Source organism: Hylobates moloch, unplaced genomic scaffold, assembly GCF_009828535.3.
Source record: "Hylobates moloch isolate HMO894 unplaced genomic scaffold, HMol_V3 SCAFFOLD_2, whole genome shotgun sequence".
Classification (NCBI taxonomy): domain Eukaryota; kingdom Metazoa; phylum Chordata; class Mammalia; order Primates; family Hylobatidae; genus Hylobates; species Hylobates moloch.
Window position 1 is genome coordinate 65477357 of NW_026652277.1, and position 12762 is coordinate 65490118.

Below are 12762 nucleotides of genomic sequence, written 5' to 3' on the forward strand. Positions count from 1 at the left end.
TGGTCTCGATCTCCTGACCTCGTGATCCGCCTGCCTCGGCCTCCCAAAGTGCTGGGATTACAAGTGTGAGCCACCACACCCGGCCTAGAGGACCTAAGATAATTTCTGACAGCCTGGGATTCCTTGGGAGGAAACAGAAGGTGCCACAGACCTCGTTTTGGGAGAAATCTCTGTTTTCTTCATGGAACCCCAAGAACTGTAAGCAGACAGGTCTCCCTCAGAATCCAAGGGTCTGCTCTGTTTTACCTCACATTACCTGAACTTTGTGACTTTTGGGGGCATCAGAAATTACTTTGCATTATGAGAGAACCTTTAGCATTGGTGTGTATTATCTAGGTAGGATGTGTACTTTTAGGGATTGCAGTTGCTTACATGAGTGGTTATTACTACAGGCCAATACTTCTTTCTTCTCACATTTAAATGAAAAAAAAAAAAAAAAGCATGCTCTTGGGCATCCACCTATGAATGGAGGATGGGCTGATTTGCTTTAGGTTGGCCACCAGCCTTTGGGGAACATCCTTGCAGTGAAATGCTTGGTGAAAGCATTGCACTGTCTGGTCGCATAGTGTCTATTTTGGGGGATCCAGTATTTGGTATAAGTATGGGATTCTTGATTTTTGGAGATCTGTTTTGCCTTCCAGCTGTGCCTCCTTATTTGGACCTAGAAGCTGCATGCTTGAAAGAAAAACTTAAAAACTGACAAATGAAAAAAAATCCTACAACTACTGGATCTTCTTCTGTGTATTTATATGTGTTCTGTGTGATATTTATATAAAAGAGCTCTAATTCATTGGTTTAAAGAAAAATTAGTGCTTAAATCAAATATATTGTCAGAAAAATTGAAACTTTAATGCCTTTGAGTTCAAGTGACTTTAGTAATCTTTGGGAAATAAAGACAGTTTTAAAGATCATTGGTAAAATAAAAATGTCTTCAAAATTTGGACATGTGGTCTAAATTAGGCAGGTTACGTACTGTTTTTTACTAAACAACATAAACAGCTTCTTTGAGCTTTGATAATTGTTCAACTTACCTGATTTGGAGCATTAGATGCTAGGTAAGGCCTGGGGACATGTGGAGTTAACTATGCCTCCTAGCTATGCTGGAAGGAGACCTTATATGCACTTCTGTCTGGTGTCCTAGGCTCAACACCTGCTACAAAATTAAGATCACTTACTTATCAGGTTTTTAATCAAAACAAAATGTTGCTAAGAGTTAACATTGTAACATATGTAATTTAGATTACTGGAGAAACAGTTTTACCTACAAGATATGTAAGGAAAGCAAAATGTGTTTTTGGTAAAAGATTATAGGAAGGCATGGGAATATAGTTTTTTATTTTGCTTACTTTAGTGGGTTAAAGGATTGTTTTAAGTTTGATAGGAGAAAGCTGAAGCATGAGCAAGTTGTGGAAGGTATATGAAAGATTAACTTGTAAAAGAAATTCTGTGTGTAAACATTGGCTAAAGTTAAAGGGATATTATTATTATTATTTTTGTAAGTTAAACATTAGGATTAAAAAGCACAACAGAGTTTTCTAGAGCACTGATCTGCTCTGTAACAGAAAATTGTAAAGGGTTATAAAAGGTTTATGAGAATCTTACCTTACGGTCAAACTGATTAAGATTGGGAAGATTTGTCTATAAAGTTTTATTAAGAATTGGGTTTGACATTAATAGTATACTAATGCAAAGGTGAAATTTGGCTTTCTCTCTTGAATAAGATTTTTGTGTATTATTACAAGACTTAATGAAAGATTTTTGTTTGCTTTTTAAATAAACTATAGGAAAAATAAGGGAGAGAAAAGTGACAGATCGTTTGGAAACCCAAGTCTCCCCTATATCAATGAGTAAAAGTTTTTACCCTTTTGAAGTCTTTGAGTTATCATTTTGGCTAAATAAATGCTTTATGGTGACCTGGGATTCTATTTTGTAATATCAACTGTTTAAACCTTTTATATTTGACCAACGTTCCAAAATGAAATTCTAAAGTAAGTCTTTTTCTGACCTGATTAGTCCTTCTAGATATTAGGTCCCCTAAAGTCCAGAAGTGACATATTTGGCTTATTTGGTATATTAAAATCATACAGGAAGCACTGGCAAATATAAAATACTATTTGGCTTTCTTTGGACTATACTTATATAAATGTGTTATTGGTATGTGTTCCCAAATTATGCAAAACTCCTATAATTCTGATACGACTTAGTGTACATTATCAGTAATAATTATAGTTCTTATGTTACATTATTGTGTGCTACAGAGTTAACCAAATTTCTTTGTCAATTGCATCTTTAATTGGCTGTCCTAAGACTTTTGTCACCCACAGACAATTGGTGTCTTGTTTTAATCCTTTTCAAAAGGTGGTTTATAATCAGCTATAGGACTCTGATGGGTACTCTAAAATGCAAGCCTCTGATAACTTTGAAAATTGTGCCATTGGCTGGGCATGGTGGCTCACAACTGTAATCCCAGCACTTTGGGAGGCCGAGGCAGGCAGATCACATGAGGTCAGGAGTTCAAGACCAGCCTGGCCAGCATGGTGAAATGCCATCTCTACTAAAAATACAAAAATCAGCCGGGCATGGTGGCATGCACCTGTAATCCCAGTTACTCAGGAGGCTGAGGCAGGAGAATCACTTGAACTTGGGAGGCAGAGGTTGCAGTGAGCTGAGATCACACCATTGCATTCCAGCCTGGGCAACAAGAGGGAAACTCCATCTCAAAAAGAAAAAAAAAAAAAAAAAGAAAAAGAATATTGTGCCATTGAAATAGAAAAGAAAACACAAATAAACTACTTCCGGGATTCTCATAGAAACTTAATGTATTCATAAGGAATGTGGCCCAATATCAGGCAAAACAAGAGTTAACAGCATGGACTAAACTAATAAAAGACCAAAACAATCTTTTAATGACCTTTTGCTTAAAACATTGCAGATCCTTTCTGTTTTGCTTTTCAGAGTCAAGAAAACTTTTCCTTTGGAAAGTATTTACTGCTTTTAACAATTGAAAAAATATACTACTGTAGACAAAATTTGGAGCATATGTCTTTCTTTTTACCCAATTTTTCCAGAATTTGAAAACTATTTGGGAGTATTCTTAACTAATGGCAATATGGTTATTTGCATAAGTGCAGTAAGAATCTTTTCTTTTGTAACATGACGCAATTAAAGAAACTGCTTATTTTATGAAGGCTTTGAGTAGAATGGTGTGCTTTCAGATACAAACAGACTGCTTTAAGGGATCAAAGTTGACTTATAGAGCCAATAAAAGCCAGTGTCGAAAACTGGCCTCATTCCTTGTCTATGCAGTCTCTGTATGGGGTTCCTGACCTGTGGTAAGTGAAGAATGTCACTTTCTGACAGGCTCAGGAGCCCCAAGTTATCTTGGGACATCAAGAAGAAAGGAATGCACCCAACTTATACAGGTATTTGCAGGCACAGATAAATCTGTGGCTGGCTCAAGACTTTAAGAAGCCTAATGTGAGATTCTTTATAAATTAAAGTTTCATCAAAACCAATTTTAAAAACAGCCTATGTGGCAAATAATTATTTTTGCTGCACTTTATACAAATAATCAGGCCAAATATAATAAGATTAAAACTTTATGGCAAACAAATTTGTCCCACTGTGATTTGTCTTTGGTAAAAATGGAAGCTAGAGAGAGAATTTGTTTCAAAAACTATGATACACCACTTATTAGATTCTAGTCTCATCTGTTGTTTTTGAGTTTCTTCTGCAATTTAGACAGACCCTGCTTATTCCTGAGAATCAGCCAGTGATCTATGGCTGTTGCTCAGAAGAAATAAGAGGGATGGCTAACATAAAGATCTGGATTAGTATTCTAATTCTGGGCATGTATTAGAATTGGCTAGTGACCCCATATCAGCTTGGTTTTAACAATTACCCAGTTCATGGAAAGCCTTCTTATTTAGTTTACTTGGGATAATTGTGCTGATTTTGCTTTACTGTTGTGGAATATGTTGCTGTTGTCCTCTTTGTTTAGGAATGCAGGATAAGCTTACTTAACATTTTCTTAAATCGAACACTTATTAATCTTCCAGATTTCACCTTTTGTCAGAACTCAGAGTTATGATTTGCCCTCACTGTACTGACAACAGGCTCTGGTAGGGTGCAGAGGTCCTGGTAAATACACCCTCTGCTGGAAAACAGGGAGACGTTTCCATCAGTGTAAACCTGCACTTGGGTTGCCTGGGCTGAAGTTAGGAGACTGAGTAGAACATTTGCTGCAGAAAAAAAAGAAGATGTGTAATTTTCACAGTTAGAATTAACTTAGGAGAGCTGAAATTAACTGAGTCTCGGAAATCTGAATCTTGAAGTCACCAGTGGCTTTTGGGGCTGTGAGAGAGTCTCTTGTGGTCTTTAATCATGTGAGGGTGGGGTGAAATTCAATATTCAGTGGTTCTGCAACGGGATGCACTGTGCAATTGGTGATTGAGAAGCCAGCTCTCTGGCTTTAGGAAAAGAATGTCTTGCCGTTAGTCCTTCTGGAAATAGAGCCTTGCATTGCCTGCTGTCTGTTTACACTACCTTTACACATTGCCTTTGGTTACAGAGTCTTGTCCAATGGCTCTTTACTTCTGTTTGCAGGGCAGGAGATGGCACCCTGTTAAAGAGAAAGGATAGTAGCTGCAAAATCATTTGTTTCTCTGTTTCTGGGACTGTATATATTGGCTCATCTTTGAACGGTCTTTATAGCCACACCAGGCTGGAGGTAACAGGGTGATGGGAGTGGACTGCTGGTGTGGGCTGAATCAGAGTTCAGATCCATGTCTCCAGGAGGTAGGAGGTGCAGGGCAAGTCATGTGGCTTCTGGGGCATCCCTCACTTTCTTAGTTAAGGAGAAGTTGAAGTAGTCATTCTGAAATATTATGGGAGTCTGCAGAAAAAATGATGACAACCAAAGCACTTTCCATTAAACTCCATAATTTAGTCTTTACAATAATGCCACAGGGCAAGCAACCAGTCAGGCCTCACTAGTTGTGCTTCCTAGAAGAGACTGAGGTTCAGAGAGTGGGACAGAGTGTCAGATTTGGGATCAGTGGCTAGTCTAATGTGATTTCCGTCCTTTCTTCTGAGAGAAAGCATAAGAAGGCCAAGAGGATGGGGGAAGAGCACAAGTCACCTGCCTGAGAGTCAACAGGGCAGGGGTCTCTTTCTCAGTTTGTTTCTCTAAGTTATGGCAAATGCTTTTTGAGCTGTGATTATTGAGAATGGGGGCTGAAGTTCAACACGTAGTTGGCATGAGAGAAGTAATTATGATTGAAGAAAAGATCTAGATGAAATCCATTGTTCTTTTCTGTAAAGGGGTTGTTATCCCTGATTCTTTTTTTCTTTTTTCTTTTTTAGATGGAGCCTTGCTCTGTTGCCCAGGCTGGAGTGCAGTGGTGTGATCTTGGCTTACTGCAAGCTCTGCCTCCTGGGTTCAAGTGATTCTCATGCCTCAGCCTTTCCAGTAGCTGGAACTACAGGAGTGTGCCACCACGCCCCTCTAATGTTTGTATTTTTAGTAGAGGTGGAGTTTCACCATGTTGGCCAGGCTGGTCTTGAACTCCTGACCTCAAGTGATTCACCCACCTTGGCCTCCCAAAGTGCTGGAATTACAGGAGTGGGCCATTGTGCCTGGCCTGTTCTCACGGATTCTTATAGCGCCATGTTTCTCAGAATTTGTAGCTTCAATTACTTACATTTGTGCACCTGACTTTTAGGTGAGCTCCAGAATAGCATTACTAACTAAGAATGAGCATTGAGAGTAGAAAAAGTGGCAGGAACAGCAAGACTCACTCCCAGAGAGCCTCACTACAGGTCTAATAGGTGAGAAAAGTCCCCATCTTTCCCATTTTTCTTCATTACTTCCCTGTGGGGCAAGCACTGCCATTATTCATGAGTAAACTGTCTGAGTTATAGATAAGTAATGACATGAAACTTCACAAACATGCCTAGATTTCTACCCAGGGAACTGCTGTTACCAGAGAAGGGAGTTTGGAATCTTAAGCAACCAACACATGTTGATTCTCCGTATTTGCCTCCTGATGGCTTGCTCAGAGGGTCTGTTTTCATTGCCCACTTTATATGTCAGTAAATAATCTTCCCTGGCAGTGGGTCCACCATGTCTGGATGCACACAAGGAAATCTGGTGGGGTCTGGCCAGGGAAAAACACTCCTCAGGTTTTGCGGGAAAAACACTCCTCAGGTTTTGCAGGAAAAACAGTGAGCCCTTCTTTTAAGCTCGAGAATGCTTTAAAGATGCATCATTGGCAAGCCTTGCCAAAGAAATGCGGGATCTAAATGTGATAAAAGCCACTACGACATCAAGCTGGCTCTGGAGGTCTCCTTTGAAGTTTGCTGAGTGGATTGTCAGTGGGAGGCTGATATTTACATGTACAAGCACACAAGCGTTACTGCTAATTGTGGTAAATCAGGCTGGCCAGCCTGGCTCTGGATCCCACTGTGCCTAACATCAGCCCTGCATCCCAGGCACATGCCAGGCTTCTCAGAAGCGATCAGCCAGCCAGCATTGTGTGAATTGCATTTGGGTTCATAGCACTGTAATTGTCCTTCTCCTGCTATGAGGAGCAGAGAAGGAAAATGGGAGGGAGGTGTATGCAATTTGCTCTAGGAAATTGTGGGGAACGGACAGGCATGGGGGCGCGACATGGCTAAAACACTGACCTTCCCTTGAGAGAGACCATATGGTGAAGTGGAGAGGGCACAGCTTTTGCATCACACAGGCCTTGTATTAGAATTTTGGCTCTGACACCAGCTGTGTGACGTTGGGTCATTTGCAAAACCTCTCTCAGCCTCAACTGCCCCTTCTTAAAATCAACTCTAAGTAACCACAGGGTTCTTCTTTAGAAACACAGCATGCACATGCAAACTCTGGCTTAGTAAATAATGATTTCTTTTTTTTTCTATCTACTCCACCCCCCTTTCCCATTAGAAGCTTGCTACCTTTCACTCTGTGTTTTCTTCCTCTCCCATTTTCCTAGTGGCATTCAATAAAGCAGAATTCTGATTCCTGTAATGTAGGCCACCTTAGAGCAAAATACATGATCAAGCACCACCAAATTAGGCTATTATCTACTGGATCCTGTCTAACCAACCCAAACCCAACTCAGGCTAAATACAGGAATACATGAAAACACTGAATTTCTCCTCCTTTTTTTTTTTTTTGAGACGGAGTCTCGCTCTGTCGCTCAGGCTGGAGTGCAGTGGCACAATCTCGGCTCACTGCAAGCTCCACCTCCTGGGTTCATGCCATTCTCCTGCCTCAGCCTCCCGAGTGGCAGGGACTACAAGCACCCGCCACCACGCCTGGCTAATTTTTTGTATTTTTAGTAGAGACAGGGTTTCACCGTGTTAGCCAGGATGGTCTCGATCTCCTGACCTCGTGATCTGCCCGCCTCGGCTTCCCAAAGTGCTGAGATTACAGGCGTGAGCCACCGTACCCTTCCCTCCTTTTTTTTTTTTAAAACAACAACAACAACAACAACACACAGTTTATTCAGTAATTATGTATACGTATTTTAGCTTCCAAAGTCAGTGATGGAACAAATTGAGTCCTATTAGGCCCACTCCATTGCATGAGTTAGCATCAGAGGAAGTCAAACCAGAGTGACTTCATCTTGAATATGGGCTAGGTAAGAAGAGGATGAGGCCTGCTGGGCTGCATTCCCGGGAGGTTAGGCATTTGTAGTCACAGGATGAGATAGGAGTTGGGTAGGAATGGTTTCACAAGATACAGGTCATAAAGACCCCAGGATGCAGGCTGGGTGTGGTGCCATATGCCTGTAATCCCAGTACTTTGGGAAGCCAAAGCAGGAGGATTGCTTAATCCTAGGAGTTCAATACCAGCTTGGGCAACATAGTGAGACCTCATGTCTACAAATAATTTTTATTTTATTTTATTTTATTTTTTGTGATGGAGTCTTGCTCTGTCGCCCAGGCTGGAGTGCAGTGGTACGATCTTGACTCACTGCAACCTCCACCTCGTGGGTTCAAGTGATTCTCCTGTCTCAGCCTCCTGAGTAGCTGGAATTACAGGCGCACACCACGATGCCCAGCTAATTTTTTTGTATTTTTAGTAGAGATGGGGGTTTCACCATGTTGGCCAGGCTGGTCTCGAACTCCTGACCTCAGGTGATCCGCCCTCCTTGGCCTCCCAAAGTGGTGGCATTACAGGCGTGAGCCACCATGCTCAGCTTCTACAAATAATTTTTTTCTTTTTTTTGAGATGGAGTCTCAGTCTGTCACCCAGACTGGAGTGCAATGGCATAATCTCGGCTCACTGCAGCCTCTGCCTCCCTGGTTCAAGCGATTCTCTTTACAAATAATTTTTTTTTTTTTTTTTTTGAGACAGAGTCTCGCTCTGTCGCCTAGGCTGGAGTGCAGTGGCGCAATCTCGGCTCACTGCAAGCTCCGCCTCCTGGGTTCACGCCATTCTCCTGCCTCAGCCTCTCTGAGTAGCTGGGACTACAGGCGCCCACCACCACGCCCGGCTAATTTTTTGTATTTTTAGTAGAGACGGGGTTTCACCGTGGTCTCGATCTCCTGACCTCATGATCCGCCCGCCTCGGCCTCCCAAAGTGCTGAGATTACAAGCGTGAGCCACCGCACCTGGCCTACAAATAATTTTTAAAAAATGAGCTGGGTGTGGTAGTTTCACAAGATATGGGTGATAAAGACCCTAGGATGCAGGCCGGTGTGGTGCCTTATGCCTGTAATCCCAGCACTTTGGGAGGCCAAGGCAGGAGGATTGCTTAAGCTTAGGAGTTCAAGACTAGCCTGGACAACACAGTGAGACTTCATCTCTACAAATAATTTTTTAAAAATGAGCTGAGTGTGGTGGTGCAGGCCTGTAGTCCCAGCTTTTGGGCTGGGCATGGGGGTCAGCTCAGGTGGGAGGATTGCTTGAGCCCAGGAGTTCAAGGATACAATGAACTATGATGGTGCCAGTACACTCCAGCCTGGGCAACAGTGCAAGACCCTGTTTCATAAATAAATTTAAAAACCCCAAAAACCCAGGATGCAATGAAGAAGGAAGCCCAAACCCACCAAAACCAAGATGGTGATGAAAGTGACCTCTGGTCATCCTCACTACCCATTATAGGCTAATTATAATGCATTAGATGCTAAAAGATACCACCAGCACCATGACAGTTTGCAAATGTTGTATTAATGACAGGAAGTTATCCTATATGGTGGAAAAAGGAAGGAACTTTCAGTTCTGGGAATTTCCTGCCTGTTTCTGGGAAAATCATGAATAATGCACTCTTTGTTTAGCATATAATCAAGAAATAACCGTAAGTATACTCAGTTAAGCAGCGTGGCTGTTCTGCCTATGGAGTAGCCACCCTTTTTTATTTCTTTACTTTCTTAATAAATTTGCTTGAATTCCTTCTTGGGTAAAGGCAATAACCCAGGTGGCCTCCCATGGTGGTCTCCAATTTTGGGGTTTACCCTGTGACATTAGGAGCAACTTAGGGATCTGGTGCATCCCAGGCCAAGACTAACGTGGTGATTTTTGGGGGGTTATGTTAAAACTGGGGGCTCTGCCCAGGCCCCTCAGCGTGGCTTCTTGAGTCAATACCTGGGTACTTACTGGCCCTAGCACCTACAAGTTCATTCACAGTTCCTTCTCACTGACTTCACCAGTGACCACTATCAGTGACTTCAAGGGAGAAATGAGGGGGGAGATAAAGTAAAGTGAATGGGGAAGAGATAAAGAAGAGAGGTCTTTTCACAGTTTGCCAGAATAGTCCCTTCAGTGGTTTTACCCCAGGGCAACAGGGGCCCCCTTTTAATTTCTTTCTCTCTTTTAATTTTCTTTCCCCTTCCCTCCTTTCTTTTTGCCCACTTTTTGCCTTATTTGTGTCTTACTTAATTTCCATCTCTTTCTCTACTTCTTCATTCCCAGATTTGGCTGTAGAAAATTAGAAAGTTCTTGAACTTGGTTTGCACGGGTGCTTTTACTTTAACATGAAAATGAATGATCAGCCTCCTTCTAATTTTATCCTAGAGTCTACTGCATCACTCCTACCCCCTGCACAGGAATTTAGTCACACTTATCTCTCCCACTTTCTCTCTCTTCTTCACTTTCTCTATTGCTCCTCCTTTCATGCCTGTGCCTGGTTTTCCGTGCCCTGGTTAGCCTGGCTTGGGATCCAGCAGGTTCTCCAAGGGTTCCTGCGAGAACCCGGGCTGGGTGCCCAGATCTGAGCCTGGTATGTGCCTCAGTATCACAAAGCCCTCTTGTAAATGACATCCATTGTTGGAAGTTTCAGAAATTCTAGGTCAAAATGGCACTTAAATATTAAGGTATTTACTCCAACCTAAGCAACTTTTCTAAAAGTTGTAGAGGGTGTGACCTCTTTATTAATTGAAACATGAAAATCAGCTCAAGTTTGGAAGCTGAGAAAATATATGTATATGTATTTATTTCTTTGTTGTTTGAATTCTTAATATAAATGGTTTAAAGGACCGTTGCAACCTGCGTGCAATCACAGAAGGTTTTGGCTTCAGGCAGCTCCCGCCATGATCTTGGGGCCCCATTGATTCTTTCATCTTTCAGGCGTCTTACTGTTTCAACCTTGAATTTTAACCTGGGACATGTTTGACTAAAGTGATGCTGTTAATATTTTCTATTGTGCAAAACACAAAGAGAACTAGCCTCCAGAGTTGTTTCTATTTGCTAATGATGTTTCTGCTGACTTTTGACTTTTCTAGTTTCCCAGAGCTATGGGGACTTCCCATCCGGCGTTCCTGGTCTTAGGCTGTCTTCTCACAGGTACGGAGTCCAGTCCTCTCTGAGTTCCTTGTTTGGGTGTCTCGTTTTCTAAGCTTTGTGCTGCATGGGTTTATTACCAGTACTCTGCATACACAGTCCAAAAGAGTGAAAAGGAATAGAAAACTATAGGACGTTATCCAGAATGACCACAAACCTTCAGTTCCCGTTGCTGTATTGCACTTAACTCCATTTCAAAGGGAATGCTCTCCAGTGGCAGTTTTAGTACATATATAATGTTGGCGTTGAAATGTTGTTAGTAATAATGTCTAAATTTACTTACTACTCTCTTCCTTTTCCTAGGACAAGGCTTCTATTAGAGCTGGATTAGATAAATTCAGGAATGGTCAGCTGTGGGAGGTGGCACATCTATTGTCCCAGCTCCTTGAGCAGCTGAGGTGGGAGGATCCAAGGCCAGGAGTTCAAGGTTGCAGTGCACTGTGATTATGCCTGTGACTAGCCACCACACTCCAGCCTGGGCAACATAGCAAGACCTCACTTAAAAAAAAATGTTCAAAGGAAATAAATAATAGAAAATTCTTGCCCAAGAAATCATACTTGTCTTAAATCATAACTCTCTTGATGAAAGACGCTTACATTGCTTCCAAATCTCAGAGTCACCTTTATCTTCTCTAGGAATCAAACTGATAGATGAATGTTTGGCTCTTGGAAAATCTTTAAAACTTTCCCACCAAAAGGGTCATTGGGGTAATTTGTTGAAGTGTGTATTGGACTGTCTTAGTTTTCCTCCAGATATTTATGCACTGCAGATGTTCGCCATGAAACCAGTGCTCTTCTGTTCTGAGGAGTTAGCTCAGCCCGTTAGTGTCTTTGTCTTACCCATTTGGATATGGTAGAATTGAGCAAGATCAGAGATTCAACAGTTCTAAGCTCCACTAAGTATACCCCATCTACAGAGTAGTAGGTGATCCAGATGTACTTACAAATCCTATCTTAGCAAGGTTTAGGAATTATAGTGGTCATATATTGAAGTTGGGTGGGAGTCTCACACCAGGTTCCAAGGGAGATTACAAATCATTAATTAATAATTAAGTCATAATATCTCTTCTATCAGTCTTGGGTTTCTTGTTTTCCAAGTTCTGTGCTGCATGGGTTTATTATCTGTACTCTGCTTACACAGTCCAAAAGAGTGAAAAGAAATAGAAAACTACAGGACGTTATGCAGAATGACCACAAACCTTCAGTTCCTTTGCTGCATTGCACTTACTCTATTTCAAAAGAAGTAAGTGCAATTTCAGTCTAAATAAGCGAGACTGAAATTTGAGCTTCAAAGATGAACTTAGAGTTTTCACTCTTGGGTTTTACTTACCAATTGTGAATTAAAATCCATATCATCTGGCACCATTGCACTCCAGCCTGGGTGACAGAGCAATACTCCATCTCATAAAAATAAATCAATAAATAAACAAATAAATCCACATCATCCTGCTTTGGCCCTGGAAGTCATGAGGGAGAGACGGCATGCCCAAGGGCCATAAGAAATGGAAGATGTGGAATTCCTGAGCACAGATGTGCTTTGTGTTTCTTCAGTCCGTGTTCTTGCCTCCATTCTCATTCCATTGGGTATTTTTTTTTTTTTTTTTTTTTTTTGAGACAGAGTCTCTCGCTCTATTGCCCAGGCTGGAGTGCAGAGGCTCACAGCAGCCTCAATCTCCTGGGCCCCAGTGATCCTCCCACCTCAGCCTCTGGAGTAGCTAGGACTACAGGTGTGCACCAGCACGCCCGGCTAATTGTTTTATTTTTTTATTTTTTGTGGAGACTAGGTCTCACTATGTTGCCCAGGCTGGTCTTGAACTCCTAAGCTCAAGCGATCCTCCCACTTCCACCTCACAAAGTGCTGGGATTATAGACATGAGCCTCTGCGCCCCAGCCTCATCTCATTTTAAATAAAGGAAACCTTTGCAGTGACTGTGAACCATAAAGAACCCATATGTGCTTGAGCT

At 41.8% G+C, this 12762-nt stretch overlaps 1 protein-coding gene across 1 annotated transcript in view; it reads left to right on the plus strand.

The window, feature by feature from the left end:
* The window catches only part of PDGFRA (platelet derived growth factor receptor alpha), a 64312-nt gene that overhangs the window by 13899 nt on the left and 37651 nt on the right, over positions 1–12762 (plus strand). The window contains exon 2 of the mRNA XM_032151012.2: positions 10741–10801. Coding sequence (XP_032006903.1) covers positions 10753–10801 — 49 coding nt within the window. The 5' untranslated portion in view covers positions 10741–10752. The remainder of the gene's footprint in view (positions 1–10740; positions 10802–12762) is intronic.